The sequence below is a fragment of the Synchiropus splendidus genome, chromosome 11, assembly GCF_027744825.2.
Source record: "Synchiropus splendidus isolate RoL2022-P1 chromosome 11, RoL_Sspl_1.0, whole genome shotgun sequence".
In the NCBI taxonomy this organism is placed as follows: Eukaryota; Metazoa; Chordata; class Actinopteri; order Syngnathiformes; family Callionymidae; genus Synchiropus; species Synchiropus splendidus.
Window position 1 is genome coordinate 3,230,433 of NC_071344.1, and position 16,664 is coordinate 3,247,096.

At 42.0% G+C, this 16,664-nt stretch overlaps 1 protein-coding gene across 4 annotated transcripts in view; it reads left to right on the forward strand.

The window, feature by feature from the left end:
• pcdh11 (protocadherin 11) overlaps window positions 1–16,664 on the forward strand; it is a 136,059-nt gene that overhangs the window by 17,432 nt on the left and 101,963 nt on the right. Inside the window, exon 4 of one of the 4 annotated variants that reach the window (XM_053879424.1) lies at window positions 476–10,368. The exons of the other annotated variants lie outside the window; for them this stretch is intronic. Coding sequence (XP_053735399.1) covers window positions 476–559 — 84 coding nt within the window. The 3' untranslated portion in view covers window positions 560–10,368. Of the gene's footprint in view, window positions 1–475; window positions 10,369–16,664 lie in introns of those variants that run through there. 4 annotated transcript variants of the gene reach the window in all.

The following is a 16,664-nucleotide window of genomic DNA, read 5'->3' on the forward strand; positions in this document are numbered from 1 at the left end:
TAGCTCCAGCTTGAGTCTTGTGCGGAGCAAAATGACATTTCTGTACATATCAGAGGACCCACTGGCAAGGGTCCCCGAAGAGTGGGCTTAAATTTACCCAAATGGCTTTTTGAGGGGGAAATGAGTGTTGCTCTAGTGTGGTGGGAGACCAAAAGGCCCGTGACAAAATTGGCACTGATAATTGGATAAAATTTCTCTGATAAGTACAGGAAAATGCACAGTCTTGTGACACCTGCAGCATTCTTCAAGGAAACACGACAGAAGAAGAAAAAAAAAAAAGCCCTAGACAAAAACCATGCGATTGCCAGCCGTGCCTTGAAGAATGCTTTTTGTTATCTTTGCCTCTCTCTTCAGAGATGTTTTATCCAGTGTTCAGCGTCGCCTGACACTGATAAGGCTTCAGCTTAGGCTGCTCACAGCTCGATGATATTGTAACTACAATCTCCCTATATCTGTCTGTCTCTCTATATTTCAGGAGACGGCACTGAAACCACCACACTATGGCACACTCTGTGGCACAGGTACAGCTCATTCCCACAGGATTAAAATCAATCTCTAGCTTCCGCTACCTAAAGAGAAAAAACGAAAGAGAGGTCAGAAGGAGAGAAGTGGAGAGGTGACACAAGTACTTTTGCTGCCTCTACAACCTCAAATCCAACCTCTTCGTACAAACCAGAGAAAAAGGTGGCGGTGGAGGGGGGGGGAGCTCTAAAGAGAGAGAAGCGCTCTTTTCCCCCGCCTGAAAGTTGCTCCTTCTTTTGACTCCGTCGGAAGTGTTACATGCTTTGACATTGCAACATCCCTCCAGAAACTCTCACTGTAAAGTTGCTTTGAAATGCAGTCACTCGGCTTGTAATATATGTTGATATGTATCAATATGACTGGGAGTCGATGGTGTTTATATTTATTCAGCAATTTGCCTTGTTTTTACAAAGTGTGGCCATTTGTATTCCGGAGATTTTTATGTTCAAGTTCCTCATGAAAACTTATATGCTACAAGGTCTTATGCCTAGATAAGCAGAAATGCATCCTTTAATATTTCAACTCGGACAGAACCAGCCTCCAATACCAAAGCGGTTGCGCTCAACTGTTCCACAGATCAACGTGTTGTTTTGTCAGTCGGACAAATGGTTGGACAAGTTTAATACTTTGAGCTAAGCCACAATCGCGAGGGACTAACTGCTGGGGTTACAATCGAAAGCTGTTTATGTAGGGCGGATTTGAAAAAGCACTAAGCCTCACCTTTTGTGAGTCGCATTCAATGGCCAAGTCGAAAATAATTTAACCTTTGGGATGCAAAAACGACTCCAGATGGCAAAGAAATCATAATCATAATAATCCTCATGCCAGCTTTAATATGAGTCTTAGAGCTTACACGGACAACAAAGCAGGAAGAACACGACTTGGAATGAAGTGACACATAGACAAGACTTTGACAGTGAATACAGAGGTCCTATGGAAACAGCAATAATGTATTAGAAGCTCTTGTTTATCAGCGGACAGCACTTGTTTTGTACACCTCTAGGGTTATAATGACCACTACAATATATGGATGTATCTGGTTCGATGGATTAGTAGCTTTGTCGTTCCGTTGTTCTGCTGAGTGACAAGCCTTGGTATGTGAGGTGCACAAACTTGTATCTGTAGAATTAGGTTCATGAAATTAGCGATAGACACAGTCAGAACTGTACAAATGGAATCCCCAATTAAATAGGATTTTTCTTTTTTTCCAGCAGCCCTCACTGATGTTGCTCCACTTCCGATATTCGGCAGTCTTACCCAGCTTTTAATTTCATGTCTGTTGCCTTTGTGTGACGCGGGTTGTTATTATTGAAGGAGGTATATTCACGTACTTATGGTATCAAATATATTCACAGGTGCGTAGGAGCCACAGTTTAGAATATGCTTAGCATCCTAGCACAGTGTAACGTTAGGTTTGCCTGATCTTTGGAAAAATAAAAACATGCAAAAAAAACTACAAAAGAAAAAAAAAAGAACAAAAAAACCTATCATACATATGGAACGCTTGTGTTGCAGAGACAGAAAACCTCACTTTGATTCAGTGTGATTTACAATATGCACCTTACATGATCTTTGTATTGGACTTTGATTTGCCAGTGTGGAGACAACTGTAAATGTTTTGTTCATGTATGTGTGGCTTCTGAAATTTATTAAAGTCTTTTGCATTGTATTGGATATTTTTGATGACTCGTTCATTTGTTTAGAACACATTTTAACGGGGTACAGGCAGGTGGCTTCACGTCTTCGATTCATATGTGTGTTTTATTCATTCAAACAGGCAGAAATACGCTGAAAGTTTTCAACGTTACTATGAGTTTAAAAACAGATGTGAAAAATGCAAGTGGATTGTTTGAAAACTCCAAAATAGAGTGAGATGATTCATTGAAATTATTCGACATGTTTAAATGTACCTCCTGCCCTTTTATAGTTCAGTTCTTCAGTCACAGCTGGTCACTTTTTTAACTCCTCAATAGTCAGCAACTCCTTCTTAGTCAATTCGTCTTTGAAGCTACACAGTACATTTCACGTTTTGTGAGACTTGTGTATGTCGTACATCTTTGGAAAGCTGTCTGCTTAAATCACCCCATTTTGCACTCAGTTTGGTCTGAACTCAGCCTCAGACACTTTGTCTTGGACTTAGTCTCTGGAGGGTCAGCTATCGATCTTGGTGACTTTCGGCTATATCACAGTAAGACAAGGTAAAATTTATGATGTCATTTTTTACTGTAGTTTTTGAGCCTCCTCCCCTCACACTGAAATGTTGATTTATTTTTTTTTTCTCTACAAAAACATGAAGTTTCTTTGGTCTGGTGTATTTCTTATTATTTCATGAGCCTCAAAGTGGGTTAACAGGCAAAGGCTTGGGACGGTTTAATGTGTGTCAGGCTGATGGTTTAATTGGTCCATTTCGAGCGCAGAGAAATGCCCTTTTTTATACCACCCACCAAATATTGTGAAAAGATTCGCCGGGACGGGAGGAAATAAACAACGCAATTGTTGGCGTATTGCTCATTAGCAAATAATTATGTGTAAAAGTTATGGAAATGTGGGGAGGCCTTTGAAGTGCTCAGACGGAGAACAGCACAAGAGAAGCTTTTCTGGGATCATTTTGGTTGTTTCTTTGGCGCTGATAATGATGTTTGATGGTGATGTACAGAGGCAGCAGCCGAACACATCCCAGCACAGCAGACTGTGGCGGAAGGTGCGGCACCTAACTGTTGAGCTAACTTCTCAGTTCTCCGTGTTTATGCAGAGCTGGTCCCAAAATAAAGACTTGAAAGGAATAAAACAATAGCATGAAAGTGGAAGATTTAATTGCCAATCAAAGTGAAATTATAAAAGTGAGCAAGATAATCAGCTCCCTGAGGGAGGATGTCCTTGGTGGATTGAGAGACGGAGCACACTCAAATGGAGCTTGAATAGAGAGTGCGTAAATGTCAACTTTCTAGCAATAATTTAGTGTAAACCCGCTCATCTCAGCTTAAAAGCAGCCGTCCTTTTTTCTCATGAGGCAGGTAGTTGTGTCTCTTCGAGGCGGATGAATTACATCTCTTTTCCTATGTCATTTGCTCATGAAATGCTTTTAAATGAGCCGGAAAAGGAGGAAACAAAGCTGTGGTATAATGTGTCTCGACATTTGGCTTGAAAATAAAGGAGGTGCGCACTTGTTTTTCTAGCCAAATACAGAGGAAGTGGGACTTTTCTGCTGAAGTTGCCATTGTTATCATTATAATCCCTCAGACTGTCACTGTCGTTGAAGCTGATCATCTAGTTTAAAGGAAAAAAGTTGGGATTTTATTCAATATATATCATAAAGCGACCTCTAATTTAATGGAAATTGGGTCCGTATTAATATCGCAGCCCGTTGCGTCTTGTTGAGCAGCACGGAAATAGATGTCACTTCATTTGGATACAATCTTAAGTGTGCTCCAGGTTGTATTACATGCCCCCCTTTTCTGGACATATTGATTCATGACTTATGAGAACATGCGATTGGATTTCTTGTGACTGGTCAGGAAGCCTGCCATGTGTAGTATGTTTATAATACAATAACGTCTGGAAATTGAGCAACACGCGCAGACATCCGCGGAGGCTGCCCATATGCTTCTCATTCATTTTATTTATTTTTTCCTCTCTCCTTTCTCCAGCTCTTTGCCGGGCGACCGCCGCTGTGGCCGCGGGGCTTTTTCAGCAGCGCTTTCAAAATGTTTGTGTTTTGTACACACAGCAAATAAGGGTGAAAATAAAGCAGCGTTATGAACGAAAGCTTCAGTTGGGCCACTGCAGACGGCACGTAGAGAGCCCTGCGACTTTCCGCGACCTTGACAGGGGAAATCATCACCTCCACCGTTCCATCTATTATGTAAAACTAGAACTACACACTCATAAATTACTGATTTTTTTTCTTTTTTTACGCACAATCTGCTCAGACGTCGCAGCCATCTTCCAGTAACTCCACCAAATGGCTATTTAAGATAACATCTTGTTGGAGCTGATTGCCGCCGCTTACGGAGCCCACGGCTGGCAGTAATGAAAGCAACAATAAAAACAATCATAATAATATTTTAATACGTAAAAGGCCATTGTCTGCGAGAACCAATTTATTCTGAAACGTTTTTCAATCAATGTGTACGCGCTGCATTAACAACGTCCTATTCTCGCGAAGGGGAATGTGCAATGATAAAAGCTGCTTTCTGCCATAACCCAGCGCATAAAAAGGCGAGTTACTTGAGGGGCCGAAAATAAGTGATTCCGCACCGTATTTCTGACTTATTGTCAAGAACGCTGTGTTGTTGATCTGACATACAACGTGTTGGACCATCAATGCGCCGCATTTTTGGGGCAAAGTCAACTCTTCTGTCATGCTAACTTGTCTGGCATGTCGGATGATAACAGATGGATGTATGTTTACCATCGGATTCCAGAGCCTCCTCTAGCACGGTCCCAAAAGTAATCATTTAGAGGAAGTGTAACCGTTTTCTTTTAATCCTGCTCATTTAACCGTTGAGCTGTGAATTAATGTGGCGACATTTAAACAAGGTGTGATGTTCCCTGGATTTTTCTCTTCTCTTTGTTCCACTTGTCAGACAGTCCCTGAGCACCGCCTTTCCAGCCGAGCCGTCCGACTCAAAGGACCACTTGTTTTTGATGTAAACTAGGGGAGATATCGGGAGAAAGCTGCGTGTCACGTTCTACTTGCGCGCTGCTGGCTGAGGCCGGGGTGATGTGTCGGCGTCGGGACGATAAATGTCACGTATATTTGATCTGGAAGCATGTCTAAATACAGATGCTGATCAATTAGCTCTGTGTTGAGAGCGTCGGGAGGGAAGAGCCAACCTGCCTCTCGAAGCAGAGGCTATTTATGCATGAGCTGTGCAACGGTGCAGGAAACAAGTAGATGCTGTCTTTCTGCGCACTCCACTCAAGGCAACACTCACACACAATTGCTGCCAAATCTCTGCCAAACTGAATAATTCAATCAGCCCCCATAGCAGTGGTGGTCCTGCTACCTTTGTGTGTGTGTGTGGAGACCTGCCGAGCGGCTCTTTCTGAGACACTGAGTGGCTCCACAGCCCGGAGATTGTTTTCATTGAAAACAATTGTGTTGATTAAACGAGCTGTGACTGTGGCGCGGGGATCTGAGCGTCATCGATCGCTCGTACAATTGTTTGTTACTTGGTAAGAGTGGGATCTTAAACAGCAGTTGCTGATAGGGAGCAGGACGCGAGTGGCTTGTTGCTTGTCTCCATTACACAAGAGATCAAGAGGAATCATCCGCGTCGTTCACGTCGGATGAATCGTGTCGCCTGGCCAAATGCAGAGGCTGGTGATTTGCCGTGGCTTGTCAGCGCCTCATTCTTTCTTTCTTTCTTTTAACAGCTGCTATTGTCATTATGAAAGGACTCGACGCAAACTGTGGCGAGCCTGTCGCAAACTGGAGTCAAATTCTTGTCTCAAATTCCTCCTTCACTTGACGTGTGAACCCAACAAACAAGAATACTAGAAAGACCTCGGCCCCCCGCCATAATGTGATTTTCTCCCATTGTTATTGCCCCACTTATAAACAGTTGTTGGTCTCCAATGAGATCATTAGTAGCAGCTTGTTCGGAACCACTATACTGAAGTGGTGTGTCTAGCAGTGTCTAGCAAGCCTAAAGAAGTGCTCCGGAACAACATGTGTCGGCACCTCAGCCACATGCAAGTTGTTTTATTTATTCATTTTGATTTATTTTTTTTATTTGTTTCTGGCTGCAGAGGTCTCTCAACTCAAGCGTGATAAATCCAGAACACCATGAAAATGTAACATCGCGCCTTTATAACGTGCTCAGTTTCCCCCCCCCAAAAAAATCATGGAATTTTGTCCTGAATTTTTCTAATTATTTGCAGTAGCACAGGTGGGAAAACAACGCCTCATTGGCCAAGGTATTAATAAATATAGAATATTAAGTGTGCTGTTTTCAATGCTAATGCAACAATATTGTATTTTGCACCTGTCTTTTGCATTATAATTGATTTCAAGATTTAATTGATTTCAAGATCTTTAAATGCCCAGACATGAGTATGACACTTGAAAGGTACTATGACAGCGCAAACATCTGCCATGTCACGGGAACAGAACAACGTCCATGAATCAAGTGTATTGGCTTCTGGCTAAATGCTCAATAGCTCAAATCTGACTTGATATTGTGACCATGGTCCAAAATGCAGTGATTGAATTGATGCCTTGAAGCAATGTGAAATGAAATATAACAATACGTTTTCTCACCATAGTTGCATGATGGTCAATTCATTTCAGTGATATATTTGTGTGTTGTATTTTGTTAAGGCAAGTTGTCCGGTTTCTCCCAGTTTTAACTGAAACTAATGTGTGTTTATTGGGATTTTTATTGGTTTTTATTAGAATATATTTGTTGCTTCTGAGTTATTGTGCAATTTTTTTTAAAAGAACAAAAAACGAACTAGTGAGCCCTGACTCACAATCTCTGCAAAATGCATATAAACAAGGCGTGTCCACAGTCTGACCACAGAGCCTCTCTGTTTGCTGGCCAAGGTAAGATTTCAGGAGGCCAGCAGCCTGTCGAAAAACAGTGTGAATAATGGCTGCCAACATTGCAACCATAGAACCCAAAAATGCCCAAAACCTTACTGTTGGATTTGGACCATGTGAGTGCTGGCGAGTTTGATGCTGACCACTTCAGGATTCTGGTCAGATAACTTGACTCGCCAGGAGTTTCCAAGATTTATTTCCACAACGCCGGTCGTACAATGATGGAGTGAGCGAGAGGCAGCAGTAATGAAGGCCGTAAATAAGACAATTAAATCAATATAAAAAGCTTGAAATTATGTTGAACCTCCCCCAGATTCTTCCATTTATCGAACTGGCTTATAAAACTAAACACCTAAAGTCAACTCGGAACGGATTAAAGAAATTCGCTCTGAAGTCGTTGAAGGCGTAAATAAGTCGTGTGTGAGATCTCAGGGTCAGGTTTCATTTTTAAGGTGATAGAAGGCTCATAAAGTTTTATTATTGTTTTGGTTTCCCGCTTTCCCCAGATTCCAAAATTTTCCATTTGGGTGGATTGAATTGTGGAGAGGTCAACAAGCTTCATGCAATATGAGGTCCTGGAAGGGCAGTAAAAAGCACTTCCACGTTGTTGAGGCTGTTTGATTCTGAGCAGAAAATGAAAAGGTGTCTGCGGATTTAGCAGTATGCAGAATACAATCGTGACCACTGAATACATTCTGCAGGTTTCTCTGTTCTTATCTGGTTGGCTAGTAATGGTAAAAGCCAATATCAGCATCCAGGGGGAACATCAGCGCCGGAGAGGTTGTTTGCATTTAAATTTGTCCCTCTCTCCATCCACTTTGAAGCGCACAATGTGAAACCTGTTCTGCAATCTATCACGCCTTTGAGGCTAATGCAGTTTTCAAATCAAGCCACTTCCTACAGTGGTTCATTGTTCGACTCCATGTAATGCTACTGTCGGTGTTGTAAGAAGCCAGGTGCTTTGTTTTCTTTGCTTCTAGCTTCTAAAGCTAAATTAGCACACAAGCGCCGATGCCTCCAGAATCTCTTCTGCTGGTTACAAAAGAAGGGCTTTTGTAGTAAGAGAGAGAGAGAGAGAGAGATTTGGCTGGTAAAGCGGTGTTAAAAATATCCTGCCAGAATACAGTCATCACATGTTTGCATGCTAAAGGTTGACAGACTGAATGCCAACAACTTAAGACATTGTACAGGGAGGGCCATGCCTGTTTCCTCCGTAATCCAGATAATCCCTGGACAGAATTCTTGATTTGCCTTTGTAAAAGAGATTGGGAGATGATAAGACGCCTGTCCGCCTCCTTAGAAGAGCTGATAATCTGGTTTGAACAGAGGACTAAGGGGGTATTTAGCCAGCCTTAACATTTGCCCAAGCAGATGGAGCTGATGGGGGCAGGCAGCAGCCTCATGGTTCCTCCCTCTCTCTCTCTCTCTCGCCACAAAGACAGAAAAAAAAAACAAGGAATGAACGGGGAAAAAAGAACAGTAGGATGATAATCAATGCTGTTTATTTTGCTGCTTGACTCTTTAAGTACTTTCAGACAGATTATAGGCTTCCGTAGGGGATAATCGGGGGAGGGCAGACAATTGCCTTTTTCTATCCTCACTGTTTCCCCCCCTGACAAATGAGTGAAGAATACAATTCAAAGTAGACGGTGACCCTTAATTCCCCATAAGTCCCTTCTCAAACCCTGTTAAAATTGACTGGACGGAGCGCTGCGTTTAAGCACGCAAGTCATTTTAAGCCTTCAGAATACACATCCTGACGATACGTGTGCGTGTTTGAATGACATGGGAATTGAAATTTAAATGTTAGAATGAAGTGAAAAAAATGATAACAGATAAAGAAACGTAGAGTTCAACATGCTAGTGCTTCAAAAGCCAAGAGAAAACCATCACACTTTACGAATACAAAGGGAGACACTAAAACTCTCCTGTCTACGCCTCATGGACTTTATATAGCGTTCCGTAACCGAGGAATTTAACCTCCAGTCTCGGGCAATCCCTTCAGCGTGGACACCTGCAACAAAAGGCTTCTTCTAATGAGCTCAAGTCATTACCTAATTAAACCTTTGCATGAGCCGAGCCAACCAGCAAAAGTTCAGCCAGCTATTTATTGATCTACAGCCTTGACTCCTCATGTGGCCTCACCGTTGTGGAGGGAACGGCTTCAACGCTTCACATTTAAATTGAATGAACGTGGTCCTGCCGGTGTTTTACACACTCAGTCAAGATTAATGCAAATACACCACATGGAATAAACCAACCAGCAACAAACGTCGCTTTCTTGGTTCATTATTCTGGGCTTTCGCTTATGTTTTGTGTGTTCCGAACCCTGCTTTTTGGAAAACTGATGGCTGTAATTTTGAGGGAGTATGTTTGTGGTGATATCATTTGTCTTTCAACACTGCATTTAATGCGATATCTCCATCATGATGATCTGCGATTAATATTCAGTTGCCTAACCCAGGCTGCACTAGAACTGCGGATGGTTGGACAGTGTTCGCACAACATAAACCGGAGGAGCCGGTCTGCGTGCGTCATTGCAAAAACATGAAAATGTTCACTTATATTAGCTCATAAACCGGGTGGTGTGAATGCTAAGTGACGGGTTTGTCGCACAGTAATGAATTGAGTTTGTTCTTCAGGATCCTTTCCTCTCCATTTATTGATACAAACCACTTCAAACTGACCCATCCGATTGTTATGACAGCTCATTATGAAGTGGCTAGAGACAGAGTTGGCAGAGAGTCGGAAATATGGAAATAGTCGCTCAAAACCCTTCGATAACAGAGGTACACTTCACATTCTTTGAAAACTAGTTGGATGCTACAAAGAGCTTATACGTACGCGGAGCCATTAGCAAAGAGAGGTAAGCCACAAAAAGCTATTGCCTGTCAAATCTCACATTGTGGCCTAATGTGCTTTGTCTCTAATGGCTCATATCACCATCGAGTGTGCCAATGTTAGGACACTGTGGGCACTTTGAAACCATGGCATAAATTATAGATCATTTTCAGGTGCACTGAGCGGGACTCTGAGACGTGTTGTTTTTATGCTCGAAAAAAAAAAAAACTCTCTCAAGATCTTAATCCACCAGAGAGTGGATGGTGAGAGTTGAAATATGGGATGATAATCGAATCAGGGATGTTTTTGTAGAGTCGTCCTGAATAATGTGTGTGATATTCAGCCATGGTCATGAAGAATTAATGCACGTGCTGTCTTCGAAAAAGCAGCTGCTTATTCCCAAGATCAGTTCGTAGGATTGTAACGTGTCACTTTGAGAGTGTTTTTTTAGGGTATTTTTATAGGCTATATTGTCTTGACTGGTCTGGCCAGAGTTTCATCAAACATATATATACATATATATATATATATATATATATATATATATATATATATATATATATATATATAAAATGACAATAGTGCTGTTTGCTTTCTCCCTCCCAGTCTTAAACAGAGTATCTGAAAAATATTCTCACTCCAATTCCTATGCAATGTTTAGAAATGTCCTTCTTGTAACTGCCAAAGTCAAAAGGCTTTCCTTCCAGTTGTAGAACAGGAATTGACAGAGACCTTTTCTAGACACAGGTATAATTGGGGCTGCATGCTATTTTTTTTTTTTTTGGCAAAGTCTACTGAGAACAGTTGCAAATACGTCACTTAAGGTTGTTTGCATGTGTGATCTTTGCCTGGTACATCGCCTGCGAAGAAATATCCATCCACAAGCCCAGAGGTAATGTGCAGCACTTTAGTAAATTGGGCCGACCTTATTATATTGTGTGGATGATTGTGTTGTGCTCCCTCAGATAATGATTGCGCCCTACTTTGACTTTAAGTCAGTGACCTGAAATAAGGCGCACAAGTGAAATCCAAGCTTGAATGAACCTGGGAGTGATTAAGGTCACACAGACACACCACATTAGTTTGACCCCCACGGGCGACTGGAATGGTCTGGAAATCCTTGGGGGATCTTTGGTGGACGACTTCTGCTCCATGCAAATATTTGTCATTGATAATGTGGTTTGTGGTTAAAGATGATTTATAGAAAACATGAGTTCATTTTTCATGGGTGCGTTGTTAGAGACAGTGCGTTGTTAGCTACAAGGAATCAATGTGTAGCGATGGCTCATGGACAAGGGGAGAAAAAAATTGAGAAAAAGTGGCAGAATATTATTTTTAAATAAAGTCGGTGAAGGCGTTTATTTATTTTTATTTATTTTATGAATTATGAAATACATAAATAATGACTTGCATTTTATGCATATTAATTTATATTTATTTCACATATATGTTTAAGTCACTGGAATTGTTATTTTCTGGCATTTTCCTGCAGTTTTATTTGGCTAGTCATAACTCTTCAATGGTATTAAATGGGACATAATTTGGCAGCGCATGAATTATTCAGCGCTGCCACTCCAAAGGGCGAGGATTGTAGTCTGGGTCTCAGTGACATGGTGTATCCACGCCTGACTGCTGTGGGGAAAACATGGAGAACATAAGATCATGGCTGCCTCTTGAGGCTGGCGTGCGTGGAGTGGATCTCTTGCTTGCTTTGTGTCTCTGTTTTGCCGGGGATCAGCATGCAGCTCGCCGCCACATTCATGAGGCTTCCATGAAAATCACTTTCTCTCGGGTGTAAATGTAAATCAGAGTGGGGTGAAATAATGAAGCGCGTGTTTTTATTTTGATATTTCCTTCCCGAGAGAAGCCATTGGGAGTCACTATTATTAGACGCAGAGCGATTGCCGGGGGTGTCCGGTATTGAAGGCGGTGATCGACGGGGGATCGACGGGGTCAGACTTTCATAGTTTTACATTGTTTGGTTTTCATCATTGGGATAATAGGCATTTTCATTTTTGATCGGAGCAAACTCTGGCGTGCACAGAAACACAGTGACAGGAAACGCTGTGAGGCTCATGTGGAAGGTGAACACTCAGCATGAGCCAGGTGTATTTGTCGGTCAGTATTGTCTTTCAAATCCAGCGCTCACGAACCGGGAGGAATCCTCCACAGCAACAGAAAAACATTGACCTGCCTCACATTTGCATCATTATCCCGGACTGAAAATCAAAATACACATCGAGACATGCATTTTTTTGCATTCTCTATACATTAAATGTATTAAAAGTAAGCTGATATTGCTATAACTTCAGAAGCCTTCATCGTGCATAATTGATATCGCTGTAATGTGAAAGTTCCCCTGTTAATCTTATCATTAAAAATTGATATGTCATTGACCTGGATATATACTTTCCTTATTTCAATGCCCTCAGTGCAGATATGGATCATGCGGACAGCTATGAAACGCGCGTAGAAATGAATCTCTGCTTTGACTTGTAGGGCGTTATGTATTCATACTGCACCGTCATGTGAGTTGACTCTTTCATATTCCTTCTTCGCCTGTTGGAAGATTCCTGCTAAAACCTTTTTTTTCATGATACGTGAATCTCAAACTATTAAACGCCTCTTGAACACTCTGAATTTTAATGTTTCCCAAACTTGGTGTCCTTGACGACTTAAAAAGGAAAACAAAAAAGGCAGCATATGTCATCGGCAGCAAAGTGAAAAATCTCGCCTCTTGTCTGTTTGATTTTGCACTTAGGGACTTTTTCTCCCTTTTACCTCCTTCAAACATCAAGTGGCAAAGTCATTTACATGTGCCTGGGGCAGCTGAAGTCAAATCCCAGACATACTTACTTTTTAGTTGCAAGCCAAGAAAATAACATTCCTGATGGGAACGGTTCCATCAGGAACGACTATCCTTCTCCCGGACAGCTTTGACTGAGACGCTCCACAAAGTTCAGAGTGGAGATAATCTCTCCCCTCAGTCTTCACTATGACCTCGGGTCTTCTTCCAGATGAATGGAATCTCTATAGGACGGTGGTGATGTTTGGCTTCGCGACAGAAAGCAGAGTCAGAAGTGGCAGGTATGAAGATGCTGAGGTTTTGACTTGGGCGCATGAGATCAGACTTGCTTTGAGGGTCAGCACATGTGAAAGAGTTTGGAGAGTCAGGGTCAAGGTTATCAGATAAAAGGAGAAAAGGAAGACAAACAATGAGGTTTATGGATGTGGTGAGTGAGGCATGAAGAGGATGGGGTGTGACTCGAGGTGCAGGAGGCTGATGGAAAGATGAAAAAACCGCAGGAGGCAATGCACTGGTGAAATCAGAAGTCAGCAACTAGTCCTCATAATGCCATGTAAATTTCCTAATGGATCTCATGAAAGCGTAGTTGCTAAGTACTTCTTTCACCACCCCACTCCCCATTTGAAGAGTGCCTTCAAGTTCCCTGATAAGAGCCATGAGTCGTAGTGAAACTTAAGATTTCTTCTCAGATAGATCAAAGCAGTAACACAGCATACGTGGGTTTGGATGTACCTGTCCCCAACCAGTGTTTGACCTTGGAGCACCCACAACACTAGACACGCTCAAGAGAGTACATACCGCTCTAAAGAAGCTTATTTCATTTGAGTTTATAAAACCCAAGACACATCCGTTTAATAAAACAACTCCCAGGATTCCTATATTGTGTTGGCTCATGGCAAAGGGTCATTGCTGGACTCAACACTTCAACTTTAACCAGCTCTACTGTAACTGTACTGCATTCCTTATATATCTACCAAAGTAGTGAGGGGTAAGGTTCCATGATACAGTATTTAAAGGGTGATGAGGTTTCATGAAACAGTGTCCTAATTTTCCGACTCCACTAGATTTCAATGTCTGCTGTACATAGTTAAATGGAACCTCATATCATTTCTAGCTCCATCTAGTGGCCCCTGAAAATGAGGACATGCTTCATCAACGCTGCAGTACTGTTTCATGATACCTCATCGAGCAGCAAGTATTGTAAAGCATCTACATCGTGCAACCGACAACAAAACTCCTGCACGTCTCCAAACCATTTTTTTATACGTCAACAAACCCTGCAGGAGGAGAAATATTCAATCCAAGTGAGGCATCACCATGCAACACGGAAGGCCGACTACAACGGACGCAGAAGTCTGCTTGATATGTGACGCCTTATGACTGAGAAACAGACAGCCGGGACGCCGACAATAGCAGTTGAAGACGTGTACAATGGCCCGAGCAACGAACGTCATATCGCTGGGGTTAATCCATTGAAAGATTCCCGCCTCCCTCTCTCCCCTTGATGTTCTTTCCCTGGAGTTGCTATCACAGCAAATGATCAGCACCCTTGTGTGAGACTGTAGTGCGTTCTTTGATTTTCAAGCTAATCCATCAAGTGAAGAGATGTATCCTGAGATTACAGTGACTGGATGAACTGGTGAAGATACAGCGCTAATGTATGCAGCCCCATGGCTTTAGCCTGATGCGCGCCAGCGAGAGCGTGTTTGTATGTGTGTTTAGCAAGGTTGCTCTCTTTGTTTCTCGGCAGAAAGTTTTGACTGGTACAAGAGGAGCAGATAATTGCCAAGCAAGTTCTGACATCCCACAGATTCCCTCAAGCTACCTGGAAGCTACTGCAGATGGTTTGCATAAGAATAGATGCGGCACTGGAAAGTGTGACATCATATCGCTATCGTCCCAAAGGAGTGAACACTGTTTAGTGCGTATGAAATCGCAACAGACACATTTCCGCAGCACTTGCTTTGTCAAAACAGATTTCTGGTCAACGAAAGAAGGAAACGCTGATGTGATGGCCCAAACCTTTCCTCGCAAATGAGTGTTCATGATTTAATCTTATGGTTGCCGGGCAACAGGCAAACAAGCAGCACACATTTGGACTTCAGTTTAAAGTTCATGAATTTGATCAGTGGGAGTATTTTATGTGAGCAATTCCTTGCACACAGTCACAAGCAAAAGCTTTTTCAATCGGGCTTCTTGAGTGCTGTCACTGGTTATTACCGTGCGTGCTATTTAGGAAGAGTGCATTTGCAATTTGAAGAGCATCCCAAGATATTAGTGGCATCTAATTGCATTACCTGAAGGAGACTGATGGCGCCAGTTAAAACGACCGGCCCCAGTACGGCCTGTGTCGATGGCAAGTGCTTCTTCACAGGTTGTACGTCATGTTTCTGACTGGAATCTTTTGTCGAGTAAGTGATTTTCTGACAGTTTTAAGCCTCCACTCAACACGCCAAATACCCTTATTCCCCGAGCGGCCGTACGTCTTACCATTAATCCACTTTCATCCATGCGAAACCAAAACAATGACAGCAGGGCAGTCGGAGGAAATGCAGCCACAGTTGCATGACAAAGGGCGGATGTATTCTCATGACTTGTGTACAACATCCAATTCTCATTTGCATCCTCAGAACAAGCACGGCTTCAGCGATATTTTCGAGCGTCTTTCAGAAAGTCTGTCCCGTCTGCCGACTCTGTCGGAATAACAAGTCCAATCCTGGGCAGCTCAGTGTCATTGTCCAGCAGCCACAGGCTAATCGTGATGATGGAGAAGACAATAAGGTGAAAACAGTGAATTGACCCTCCCAGGATGTCTCCAACGCCTTCTGTTTTCAGCTTCCAGATTTAGAAGAGACCAGAGGGCCTTTATCTAACAGTCCTCACACAAGCCAGAAAGACTCTCAACCTGGGAATAGCACACCGCTTTTATTGAGCAAGGAGTGGCAGTTGAGAGAAAGACAAGTGCTGTAAAGAAACCTTCGTCCTTTCCATCTTTAACCACCAAATGGAGTAGATCCATTCTTTTATTACTCTGTTATGCATTAATATTAGGAGTGGGACTCGATTAAAAAAAATGAATTTGAGGTTTTCTATCTTTTTATTTTGTATTATTTGCAGTTAGTCATGTTTTAATAATGTACACCAGAATGACAAAACTGAGTCCGTAGGCAGTGCATCCTGGAGCTGAGGCTGCACTGTTTAACAGGAATGAATACACAGAGGTGGAAAAAAGAAATAGTGGCAGAAGAGGTAGAAGGTGTGGGAGAAAACACACTGAACAGTGGCGACGGCTGCGCCATGCAGGTGCAAACGGCACTGATGAGGAAGGACGTCACCAGGGGATCGGATAACACCAGCAAAAGTTAAGTCATAAACTGTGACGTCATCATGTACATACATTACACGTGTGAATTTGCTTCCATCGCAAATGGTTCACACTGAAGATTAAGCTAGTTTACAGTCTGCCATCATCTCTTACAGATTTCCATCCACCCATTTTGAAATAATGACATTTAAAATGGAAAATCGGATTAAAAAATTCTCAGACGCCAAAAGGTTTACAGTGAGTTGAAACTGGTTTGATACTGCAGATGAAATTAGTAAAAGAAATGTAGAAATGAATGAAAATGCTGACTGACAAATATTTCAAACAAATATCTAAGTCAAATGTTGCTTTTATAAATAAAAAAAAATACTACTAATACTACTACTAAGTACTAAAATACTCATTATGCCTTCTTTAATGTGACCTAAGTTGTTGTTTGCATCAGGAAATCTTCACCACACTGATGATGTTTAGGGTGAACTTTTTTGAGACCATTCCCGTATAAAATGTAGCCAAAGGTAACAGCACAGTATTAAGTACTTTAGAATGATTAAATACTGGCGATTGAACTGCTAATACACACACGAATAAGTCGTTTATTCACGGTAATATATGTTCCCCAG